The 12,388-nt window shown below is 38.0% G+C and overlaps 1 protein-coding gene across 1 annotated transcript in view; it reads right to left on the bottom strand.

Annotated features, from left to right (window-relative positions):
- LOC106182025 (dynein axonemal heavy chain 7) overlaps window positions 1-12,388 on the bottom strand; it is a 32,301-nt gene that overhangs the window by 11,202 nt on the left and 8,711 nt on the right. The window contains exons 18-48 of the mRNA XM_087004033.1: window positions 12,042-12,190; window positions 11,504-11,777; window positions 11,041-11,346; window positions 10,686-10,804; window positions 10,244-10,478; window positions 9,962-10,071; window positions 9,471-9,639; window positions 9,061-9,163; window positions 8,745-8,872; window positions 8,143-8,355; window positions 7,587-7,934; window positions 7,264-7,413; window positions 6,789-6,971; window positions 6,273-6,449; window positions 5,842-5,973; window positions 5,527-5,622; window positions 5,188-5,313; window positions 4,827-5,024; window positions 4,429-4,584; window positions 4,119-4,287; window positions 3,821-3,947; window positions 3,405-3,621; window positions 3,100-3,243; window positions 2,669-2,841; window positions 2,255-2,396; window positions 1,907-2,020; window positions 1,605-1,723; window positions 1,256-1,436; window positions 840-1,069; window positions 416-605; window positions 76-216 (exon numbers count right to left, since the gene is read on the bottom strand). Of these exons, the coding sequence (XP_086860159.1) occupies window positions 76-216; window positions 416-605; window positions 840-1,069; window positions 1,256-1,436; window positions 1,605-1,723; window positions 1,907-2,020; window positions 2,255-2,396; window positions 2,669-2,841; window positions 3,100-3,243; window positions 3,405-3,621; window positions 3,821-3,947; window positions 4,119-4,287; window positions 4,429-4,584; window positions 4,827-5,024; window positions 5,188-5,313; window positions 5,527-5,622; window positions 5,842-5,973; window positions 6,273-6,449; window positions 6,789-6,971; window positions 7,264-7,413; window positions 7,587-7,934; window positions 8,143-8,355; window positions 8,745-8,872; window positions 9,061-9,163; window positions 9,471-9,639; window positions 9,962-10,071; window positions 10,244-10,478; window positions 10,686-10,804; window positions 11,041-11,346; window positions 11,504-11,777; window positions 12,042-12,190 (5,319 nt within the window). The remainder of the gene's footprint in view (window positions 1-75; window positions 217-415; window positions 606-839; window positions 1,070-1,255; window positions 1,437-1,604; window positions 1,724-1,906; window positions 2,021-2,254; window positions 2,397-2,668; window positions 2,842-3,099; window positions 3,244-3,404; window positions 3,622-3,820; window positions 3,948-4,118; window positions 4,288-4,428; window positions 4,585-4,826; window positions 5,025-5,187; window positions 5,314-5,526; window positions 5,623-5,841; window positions 5,974-6,272; window positions 6,450-6,788; window positions 6,972-7,263; window positions 7,414-7,586; window positions 7,935-8,142; window positions 8,356-8,744; window positions 8,873-9,060; window positions 9,164-9,470; window positions 9,640-9,961; window positions 10,072-10,243; window positions 10,479-10,685; window positions 10,805-11,040; window positions 11,347-11,503; window positions 11,778-12,041; window positions 12,191-12,388) is intronic.

Here is a 12,388-nt window from a genome sequence, read left to right as displayed (position 1 = left end):
ATCTCATCTTGTTTTGTAAATCTACCAACTTTATTCTTAAAAAACTTCTCAAATCACAACTGAAGTCCTGTATACCTGTGGTGTGAGGGTGTCTAAAGCTGCCAGAGCACTGTTCAGGATTGGAATGGCCTCCGACAAGTCAGCTTCACATTCATCTGAGATAGCTTTAGCAGCCGAAGCCTGCTCATTGGCAACAGCTTCATCAGCTTTCACAACCTGGAATAAATAAAATGTCATGTGCAGAATTTCATTTGAGGCAAAACATGATAATAATGTATGACACAATACAGAACTGTCAATCTACAATTTCAAGCCATCCCTCTCACTATATGTAAGTCAAAATATCAACTTGTAGAATACCACAAAGTTCAGTGCATTAAACAGTAAAAAAAGAAGCACTAGGCCATGCTCTCACCTTCTCAACTTTGGCCACCTCCACTGACTCGGACTCCACTTTGATCATGATCTGTTCCACCTCCTTACTGGCCACCACCAGCTGTGGCTGCAGGTCAGTCAGCTCCTGCTGCATTACGGCCACCTGCGAGGCTGCAGACTGGAGCTTTTCCAGACCCACCTCGTATCTCCTCTTGGCTTTCATCACCTCGCTGGAGGAGAAATGGCATTCATACATCAAAGCAGTGAACATATTTCATATTTTTTCACAATCATTGTCACTTGACTGTATGGAATGAATGAAATATATCAAATGCTGCTTTGGCATATCATAATCATCATAATACAGAACAACAGTAATGATATTATGCTGGTAAATAATGGCACATAAGCATGGAACACAACATTGTAAAGAATGGCACATAAACATGGAACACAACACTCACTCTCTCTTCTTGTTGAGCAGTTCTTTGAAAGTGTTGATGAGCTCCAGGTAGGATGTGGGCGTCACGTAGTTGTGTCTCTCCAGTTCATTCAGGAACCTCTCTGAGAGCTCTCTGGTGGTGGTGTGGAAATCCTTACACATAGAAATACAGCCAAATCGGATGTTGTCCTCCATCTCTATGTCATCAAGGAAGCGTGTGGCTACAGCCTGCAGGGCATCCTCTGGCCAGGACTGGGGAAGACAAACACAGTGATAAGCTATAAAATTTAGTACCAAAATGTGTAATTTTTGTTTTTCAGAAATGCTTTAATAAATAACGGTCAAACCTAGAATGCTACCACACCTAGAAAACTGTAACACCTATCACAATGCCACACCTAACACATTGTCACACCTCCCACACACTGTTCTACACACCTGGAACCAATCTATAGTACAGCAGTTGACCAAAGAGGGGAACTTCCTCAGTCTGTTCCTGAATGCATCACCAATAGGGCTCATGGCCAGTACAATATGGAGCTGATCTCTACATCTCCCAACAAACATGTTAAACAAACTGACAGGGGAGCCATCTGTTTGTTTGCTCTTGTCCCGTTGTCTGCAATAAGAAAACCACATTAAATTATATAAGCACTAGGGTGTTGGTGTACAACATATCTAAGCATCAAACTGGAAAGTTATGTTATATACTATTTCTCAAGTGTCTGTAGTACTAGTACAGCTCCTATTGGTTACTGGAACATTATTTCTACTCCTGGAGTTTTACCTGTCAATTTGCCTCATTTTCTCACAGACTTCAGCCTTCTCATCAGCAGGGTAAAGGTTAGGAACTTCTCCAGAGTTTAATAAGTTGTTGATATCCTCCAGGAAGGATTCTTGTTTGATCTATAAAGAAACATTATATTTGAAAGTCACCAAAGTTCCTTACCAAATGAACAGAAGAAAATTTCACAGATGTTTTCATTATCATTGTTTCATAATTTTATTATTATTATTTTTTTTTTTTTTTGTAACTTTTTAAAAGGATTTTCATTTTTTCCAATTTTCAGCATCAAATCCCCTGCTCACCTGTGTGTCTGAGAACAGGAACACAGCATGCTGATCAGTCTCTGTAGACTTACGCAGGATAAGTTTGAGATCTTCACGCCATTCTACACTGGTGTAACTTTTGCTGATCTCAACCTGGAAAGGGCAACACATTTCATGGCTATTTGTTGTCAACATATCTGTTCTGATTTTCATAACTCACATTTCATTTTATGCCACCTTGCCATTCTAAAATGCAAGTCATCATTATTTGTCTATAAACACCAACTAAATGGGAAATCAAAACATGCAAAGCAGTCTTCTGTACACATTCTATTCTTTCCCATCTAACACTGTCTCCAAGCTGTAGGCTATGTGTTCATCAATTACCTGATGCAGATCATAGTCTGACATATGTGCAGCCAGCCTGGTAAGAGACTGACGTCCAGATCCTCCAACTCCCACCAACAAAGCGTGACTTCTGGGCAGCTTGATGATTCGGGAGATACGTGACACATGCTCAATGGCAAATCTGTAAGTTACAGGGAGGTCATACATGAGCAGTGAAAGTTATAAGGTACCAGTAGTTCTTGGTTTAAGACATTCAAAACTTAAAACTTAACATACATGCAACAAAACATATCCAAAAATAATGTAAAGATTAATCATACTTAAATTTGAAAACTGATGACTAAAATGTATTTTTTTTGCAGAATATAGGAATGTTATATTTGTGAAAATGTGGAGCTATATCATGTTCAATAAGAATAACAATAAAAATAATGATAATAAGCATACAATTACCTAAACATGACAAGGTTCATAGGTTTCTTGCTCATATTATTGAACTCATCCAGGTAGCCCTCCACAACAGTGGTCAGAGAGTTCAGGTCACGGATCTCAATGTAGTTCTTAGCATCTGACTTTGGATCAGCAAAGTCACAGAACAACAAGCTACGCAAGTCATCCTCAGTTACCTGGAAGTAAAGTAAGGAAAGTATGAATAACTATTTCCATTGTTGGAAAATACAAAATAATAATAATAATAATAATAATAATAATAATAATAATAATAATAATAATAATAACAATATATATATATATCTGACAAGAAAAATTCTGTTAAATTATTTTGAGTAAAGACAAAAAATTTAATCTCATTCTAAATAATGAAAATTATTTGCTAAAATTCTGATTTTTTTTTCTCAAAAAATCTGATTCCGTTATATCCATACCTTATTATCTCCATCAGAATCCAAATGGATGAAAAGTTGATCAAAATCTTCACTCAGTCTGGTCTTCACGACTTCTCTAACATACCCATAGAGCCAGCTCCTGTCTGCATCATCCACCAACCTGTCATAGAACACTCGGAACACCTGGTTGGAAAGAAGAACTTTGTGTCAAATGTATGGACAAAAAACTATTTTCAATAATTTCACAAAAAAATAAATGATATATAATGTAGAGAACTCCATTTGACTAGCACAAAGGTAGCATAAAAGAAAATCTATTTAACAGTAATCCAATAAGTACCCACCTCATGAACCCAGAGCCTCTTCATGGAGGCGGGTTCCTCTGTGGTGTCAGGTATGGACAGCAGGACGCCCTGGACCACTCTGCTGAAGTCACGCAGGTTAAACAGGTAGTGGGACTTGGCTGGGGTGGGCAGCAACATCTCCAGAGATTTCTTATAGACATCCATAGTACCACTGACCACCATGTCTACACAGGCATTGAACTGCTTGGAGAAACCCCTGGAAAATGAGAGCGGTCATCACAGTGAAGTAATTCCCCTTACATAAAATATACCCTTTACAATAATAGTGGATGAAATAAAGTCAAGTGGAAATATTCAGAGCTATTTATAAGAGTTGAAAAGAAAGTTTTCCTTTTTTTTTTTACATCATCAAATATCCCTATTTAATTAAATTTCTATTTGAATAAAATACTCACTTTGAAGTAATGTGCCAGTCCATGATTCTCCTGAATATTGTACTCATAGATTCATTGTCAAACTCATTCATGGTGATAGTGTTGAAATGGCGCAGCATTCTGGGAGTCACCGGGTTGCGACCACCACCTATGAGGAGAAGCATACCAACTTTTAATGAAAATTGCACTCTTATCAAATATCAGCACAACAAATATACACTACTACTAATCATTTTAATGTTAAAAAACATGAATAAAAGAAAAGTTAAATGTGAAATTGTTTTCAGAACTCAGTCGTTAATTCTACTGTTCACTGTACCTGGTGGTCCCATGGCTGCCATCAGCTGGATATCTATCAGTTTGATCATGGTGGTGTCCTTGAGGTCATACCAGTTCCAGTGGTCCATCCACTGCCTCAGTAACTCTATAGGAGGCTGGGCAAGGTACGTCTCTCTCATTGGCATGTTCAGGTCATCAACAAATACAATCTGAAACGTAAGCCACAGGATATCAAAATGTTATATAGAAGCATACTATGAGGCATTTTATCTAATACACAGAAATAATGTAATTGTTGACTGGATTTAAATCATTGCTACACTGTGTGATGTATGTATTGTTTTACTTACAGCCTTCTTTCCCAGGGGTGGACCAAACACTCCCTTCCTCCTCTTGTCCAGCTTGGACATGATGATGTTCTGGGTTTGGTTGCAGGTGGTCTGGGCTGAGAAGTTCACTATGTTAGGTTTGTACACATCTTTGTCTAGTTTGTTCAGCAGGAAGTCCTACAAAGGATTAAAATAAAAGCTATTTCACTACCAAGTAGATGCAACCAAAGGGTGGTCAATAACTTGACCTAATGCTGTATTGAAGCTGATAATCCTTCAGTACAAACAATCTGTCTTAACTTGACCAGCATAACCTAATACATATTTGATCAAATATCATTTCAATAAACAATGAAAAATAAATAAATAATTTCTTTAGAAATGGAGGGTGCATGTGAAATGAATGAATGCTAACTCACAATGATATAACAACTTTTTCCTGTCCCAGTGGGTCCCACAAAGAGGCAAGTCTTCTGATGTGTGACCAGTGTCATCATCAGGTGGGTATAGCGTACGGTGTCCACAGTGGGGACAATGATCTCATTGAACAGGGCATCCTTGGGGATAGGGGGAGCATCTTTGATATCCAGGTCCCATTTCTGCCATTTGCCATTACCCTGTAATGCAAACCCAGAATTAGCTGATAGGTCTTATTTGTACAAAAATATGATGAACATACAAATATGATTTTGTAACACCTTGTAAGATTGATTTTACCAGTGGTATTTAAATTGGGGATTGACAAACAATTTTTGAAAAACAGAGAAAATTATTTCCTACCTCTTTGAGGAATTTGTAATCATAAATGGTCCCTTCCTTTGGAAAGTCTACCATGTAAGGCTTCATCGGTGGATCCACTAAATTTATCAGGCTCAACTTAGCACGCGTTTCTTCTTGCATGCCACCCTGAAATGAGATGCCAAATACTATCATAACTGCGGGTCTGTTTTCATGTTAAATAAGTCTCAATGTAAAAGTTACTAGCAACCTTATTTACTGCAGCACATTTGATTCAAACGATGTTTGATTACATTCCTTTAGAGAAATAATAATAATAATAATAATAATAATAATAATAATAGTAACAACAACAACAACAACAATAATAATAGTAAGTACCTGCAGTAGTTCTTTCACCAATGCGTCCATGGAGTACCTGCTCTTGTCATCACTGCTGGCACCTAAAGACCAGGTCAGTGCAAAGATGAACATTCCCTGGAAGAGAACAAAGGCCAGTTGCATAAAGAATAACATAAGTCACAGCTGTAAGACTTGGGCTTTGTCGGAGTAGCTTTGTTCTGATAACATTTTGATAAAGAATGAATGATATCCAGTATTGTTAAGAAAAAAAAACTTTCTTCTCCTATATCAAATTGCAGGCTTTGCAGATTGGTGACACCCCAGAATTTATTGCCAATGAAAATCTATCAATACCTCTATCCAGCCAAAGACCTGTCTCTCATCCAGCTGACTGAACTTGGCTTCATCCTGGAACTCATCCATCTGGCAGTCCATCAGGTTCATCAGAGACTTGACCAGATTGGTATCAGAAGTTGGAGAGAGTTCCTGGGAATAACAATAAGACAATTCATCAACAATGTCAGACTTTTTAATTTTCTTTCTTTTTGAAGGAATTGGTTACATAAAATCACAGAACATTTTATTTTACAAAAAAAATCTTCTTAATGCAAAACCTTTAATCAATTAACCTACCACTGTGAATGCATGGAAAATAAGCATTTAACTTATTAAGTAATGATTGTTGGGTTGATGCTAAATTTTCAAAGAAAAAATAACTTCATCACTTCAACCGGTTATTATTTCCTTCATAATTGAAACAATAAAATATATTTTCCTTATCATACCTTCATCTGCTTTCTGACACAAGCCAGGCAGGCATCGCAAAACCTCTCAAACAGCTCATTAATGGCTTGCTTGTGTAGTTCATTCAGAGTTGATGGTAGCACATTCAGCCAGGACTTGACCACTGGCCGCCAACCAAGAGAGGACGGCTCCATGTAGATCATACCACAGCGGGACACCTGGAAAAATAGCAACAATGGGTCTTTGAGGTAAAAATGTTCTGTCATGCTGAAATTGTCTGACCTATTGATCACAACAGTTGGTCCAATGGCCTTTTTAAATCTATTCAGTCTTGCAAAATGTCCCCAAGTCCAGTTGTTTATAAAATTTTTCAAGTGTTAACATTATAAATTATCCGACTGCTTTGAATGACCCACAACTCTAACTCAGGTGTTGACAATTACTTCAAGCTGTCAGTTGTCAGTCAAGAAAGTGACCAATATAACCAGCAAAGAGAAAAAGCTCTGACATATCACTTTATTCATGTAGTAATGGATTTTATGTTGCTTGCTACTCACAGTAGCAGGGGATGCAGCCTCCAAGTCCATAGGCTCAAACATAAGGTTGGTAGTGCTGGCCAGCTGTATAATCTCACCACTCATCAGACACAACTTCTTGTTGTCATCCAGCACGGTGTTCATGTTCTCAATCCAGATGGCATCCACTGGGCCATCAAAGATGAGCCATTTCCTGTCTGGGGTCTGTAGATAGATATACAACACCATGGTGAAGCCAGAGAAACACTGCTTATTGTTTCTTACACAATACTACTTTATACAGATTATTGCGCTTTCTATATTTCAAGTTTCTACAGTAAAGATATGATAAAGATAATGCACATAATGTAATATTACATTCTTTCAAATTAAGTTTTCTTACAATCAAAGAAAAAAATTACTAATGACTGGACTGATGCCAATCGATACATAACAATTATATTAGAATGACCAGGATGATCACATGTGCTAGAAAACCAGAACTTGCTTAACTTACTGTAGACTGTGCAAAGTTTCTGTAAGACACAGCCAGCACACCATCTGACCACTCATGGGACACAGGGTCAAACTGACCGTACAACTGACCCATGGTGATGGACTTGGGGTTCAAGACAAAGATTTGTACTTTGTTTTCTTCCATTAGACCCTACAAGACAGACAAAAAACTTGATATGATGTTCATTACAATATTCCTGAAAAGTCTTAGTAATTAAATGCAAAACTTAAATTTTTAGGTGAACTATAACAGACTTCAAATGTATGTGAATTAACAAGGTTTTCTCCATCAGACATAATCATAATAATCTTTCCAATTCCTACCTTCTCATGCAGATCTCCCAGTGCTCCTGCCAGCACTCTGTAGGCAGAGGTCTTGCCACCAAAGGGTTCACCAACTATCATGTAGCCGTGACGCACTATCATCATCTCATAAATCTGCTGCATCTTCTCCAGGAAGAACGGAGTGCACTGGAGGTTCATCTTATCGCAGTTTTGCCTGACTGCCTCATTCAGGGCCACGTAGTCAGGCTCTGGTAGCTTGATGCCAGGGAACAGATCCGAGGTGATGCCATGGAACAGGGGCAAGTCATGGCTCAAGAACTTGGGCAGGTTCACATCAATGATGGAACGTAACATCAAAATGTCTTCATTCTCTTCTGGGTATTTTAACTGGTAATTGAATTAATTCACAGTGAAAATAAACAAGTAATAAATAATGAATAAACATGACTTAAACACACAGTTCACAATTATGTAAATCTTAAACACACACACATTTTATATATGTTAATCTATTATATTTTCAAGGCACATGCAATCTCATTGATAAAAATTCTCTTTTTTCTCTTTTTTCAAACTTAAATAAAGGTATCAATACCTTGAGGTTACCAGCAGCTGTGAGTACAGACTTGACAGCCCTCATACCATAATCATAATGACTCTGTGAAGACAGCTGCTCTGAGCACAGACGGTATGTGGCCACAATCTTCACAGACAGTGGCCTGGCACTGACAAAGCCACAGGAGTAGAGGGAGATCTCAGAGATCAGGGCATAATCTGGGACCATCATAGCCACTGTTCTGAAGAGAGCCTGCAACAAGAAAGCACTAATGATGTATATCACCTGTATCAACTTATTATGGAATAGTTTTGATCAAATTGGGAGTTTTTGTTATACCTGTAAGAGTGAGGTCAAAAATAATTCTATTCCTTGGACACCAGCTTTTAACTAATTTCACGACTTTATCAACTGCAATCATAAATTTCAGCTTCAACACAGCTCTTGAAAGCATTTATATGTATTATAAATGTTCCATCCAACTTTCAGTAATGTTAAATTAAATATCATTATTATTCACAGTCTGAATCTATCAAATGTCACATGAAATAAACACCAGCAAATTTTGTACAAATATCTCAACCAAACAAGTCCCTAGTTTACTACTCATCACCAGACTAATGTGACTGTGTGTACAGTACCTTGAGGTTGTCAGGCAGCTCTGAGCGCCCTGCATAACCTGGGTTCATGGTGATAAAGACGGCACATGTGGGATCCAACCTCAGCTCAGTCCCCTCAAACAACAGGGTGTCTGCACCCGCGTTAATGGCTGAATAAGATGGGTAAAATGTAAGGCATTTGTATCAAATACAAAATAAAAATAATTTGGAAAATTGACAAAAATTTAATTTGTGTTTAGAAGTTGCTGAAATGTTTTTCAACTAATCAAATACAGTGAACTGACTTTTAACAGATTTTTTTTCCTCCAAGAACATATTCGTTATTTAAGACACCTACCTCTCTGGATAGTAAGAATTTGTTGGGCTACCACAGACAACACCTCAAGATCAATGCGGTTGAATTCATCAAAGCAGGACCAGGCTCCACAAGAGGCCAAACCCTTTAAAAAAGGTATATAATTATCGCACAAACAGACTTAAAAATACATATATAATAGTTTAACTAGCCACATAAATACAAATGGGTTTAAGAAGTTTTACAAATAACCCTGACCTTAAAATAAGATTATTTCTTAAACATGTAACAACAGTGTTAGCAACTGCCACTCCAGATAAGGACTCATTAGCCATTCTCTGTGCGGTAACACCTGGACACAAGACCCAACTAACAGCACAAACCTAAGGTATATCCAGGCTTACATTGTCAATGCAAAAACAACATAGTATTAGAAGTAAAATGACCATTACCTTGAAAAACTTTCCAAGGGCAATATAATCCAGACCATCAGAGCAGTTGAAGACCACACACTGTTTGGCCACAGCTTTGGCCAGATCTTTGGTGGTCTCAGTCTTGCCTGTCCCAGCAGGTCCCTCAGGGGCACCTCCCAAGTGTAAGTGTAGGGCTCCAAACAGGGTCCTTTGAAAGAGAAGCATGTCTACGTAAAAACCACTGTAATACCCAGCATTGTCATAATAATAATAATAACCTGTCTATCTAATACATCCAGTGTTAATGTGCCAATTTTTCATCTATAATTTCTCTGGAGCATGTGGATTTGAAAGAAATGCTTACGTCTGCCATGAAGCCTTAGTCATGATATAGTGATGACAATGACCAGTAGATATAGACAAGATAGATGAGAAGGTGTGATGAGCTTGTTTAAGTTTATCCGTTACATATGTATTACTGCCATTAAAAAAGTTAAAAGCTGTAGAAAGAGTGAAAGATATGTCCCTACCTGTAGCATCTGTCAGTGAGAGGTGTAATGACGAGACGGCCACTGTTGCCCAAGTATTCATAACCATATGGCAGCATGGAGTTGATCATTCTGGTAATCATCTGTCCTTCCTGATATGAAGAATATTAAGTGTGTCTCATATTTTAAGTTCAACATTAAATTCATGAAGACATCTGCAAACATACCTAATTTTACAATACATTAACAAAACACAAAAAGAAAAAACATATATAATACTTTCAGAAAATACTGTCACAAAAGATAACTGTGCTGATTCTTTACCTCCCAGTAATATCTGAGCTGACTCAGCCAAGAGAAGTCAAATTCGCTGCTGATTTTGGACTTGCACAATTCCTGCAGCACATCCCTGGCGTGGACATCTAACACAATCAGGGCCTGCAGTGTGGTGCGGTTCTGTTTGGACAGCTTGCCTCGCACCAGTGCCACAATCTCATTAATCTGGCTGTTGTTCAGCTGCAGGTAGGCATCCATTGCCTTCTCACCTTCACGGATGGATCTGGATTAAGACAAAATATGTATTAAGATATTTGCAGTCAAAATTCGTTTTTAAGCCACTCTTTTTTTATCTTTCTGTTGACCCACTTAAGGCATTCACATGCTTCATGTATGAAATCAAACAACAAACAGAAGATAATGCAAAGAAATCACTTTCATCTCAGTTCTTAAGTACAAGTGCAAAAAATAATATGTATTAAAAACTTACTGGCTGACAAAATCTGTCCAGTATTTGGTGGTGACACACAGAACAGCCTGTCCTGGCCACTTACACACCCACTCAGCTCTAGGAGTGGAGTTATACACTTCCAGGGATTCACCAATCACCTGATGGATAAAACACATACATAGTTATATCACACATTCAACACAGCATAGCTCACATAAGGAAAATCTGTCATTTAATTAAGTTCTGAAAAGTAACAATTTTCTAGTATTTGCTCAAAGCACTAAAACTGATTTAATCATAATGACTGATATTCATATAGTATGGCTGTCAAATATTATGACATTTACAGTCTAATATAAAAACCAACAAGAAAAATCTTCTATCTTCCACTTACCTTATGTAAAGAGACAATCATGTCGCCTTCCAGCTCCAGCAGCCACTTCTCCACCTGACCTCTGGCCTTGGAGGTAGAGATCACATCTCTGAGCAGGACCACCTCTCCCTCACTGCTCTTCATGTGAGTGATGTCCAGAATGTCCGTGAACTCCAGCTTGGCAATGCCTTCAAAGCATTTTTTCAGATGAGGCTGGACACGGGTCGGGTCCTTGGTCTCGGACAAGATCTCAAGCAACTCATCATTGGACAGGAAGAAGAAACGTGGGAAGTAGAGGCGCTTCTTCTCAAGGTAGTCATTCAAGCCCTGGATTTTAAACAATATGTAGTATGTACATATAACTTAACTGATCTAAAATGTATATAACCTTATTCCCCTTAAATGCCTATAAACCTGACATAAAATAAATCAAGTTTTTAATCTAAATTGCAATCAAGAAAAAGCCACAATGACATGAGCCTACCTTCTGGATCTGTTCTAGAAGCTCATTGGACTTCTTGAGTCTTTCCAACATTTTATCTATACTGGTCACTGCAAGGACATGTTTGTCCACCACAGAGGCCTTCATGATATCCTTCCAGTTCTTGTCCACTGTTGTAAACTTCCTGCCTTCCTCTGGCATCTGAGCCATGATGTCTGGGGAGCTGAAGATAGGCTCCAGGTATAGCCAGGTGGCCTGCACCTTCAGCCACTCATCCAGGATATCCTGCAGCAGGACCAGTTTGCCCTCCCACTCCCTGGGAAATGATTCAGGGCAGGGTCAGTCTTTTTGTTTCTTTAGATTTCAATTATCTGTGTTTATTAATTTTATGTATGCATTATCTTTTCTCTCCAAAATAATTTTCACAAAATTTCTTTGCATAAATATGCATCATTTCATTCCCATGCGTCATGTCTTAGCACAAAGAAAAATATTTTGCTTCAATCTTATATCTCCTCTGTCTTGTTTTTTTTTTTCTAACATTATAAAATTCATCTGTGAACAAAGCAGAGTGACTTACTTCATTTCTACTTCAAAAGGCTTGATGAAGGGAGATCCTCTCATAGTCTGTGTCTTGACAATGTGGTCGTCCAGCAGCAGCTGAATGTCGTCCACTGAGGACAGGATGTGAGTCCCAGTCTCTCTGTATGGGACCATCACAAACTCAATCTACAAATATATACCAACACAGAATGCTGTAGGCAATGATCTGCATTGCTGTCATTCAATGCTTAATTGCCACATTTTCAGTTCAAAATACAGCAAGAGAATATTCTCTATAAAATATGAAAATAATATTTTTGTGTTATCAATTAAACCTCAAGAAAATCCTTGCTCAAACTTATATTTCATGACTTTAAACCAAAG

This window comes from Lingula anatina, chromosome 2 (assembly GCF_051362555.1).
Source record: "Lingula anatina isolate TDL-2025a chromosome 2, LinAna3.0, whole genome shotgun sequence".
Taxonomy (NCBI): domain Eukaryota; kingdom Metazoa; phylum Brachiopoda; class Lingulata; order Lingulida; family Lingulidae; genus Lingula; species Lingula anatina.
Note: the sequence above shows the minus strand (reverse complement) of the source record. Positions and strands in the feature narration are given on the sequence as shown.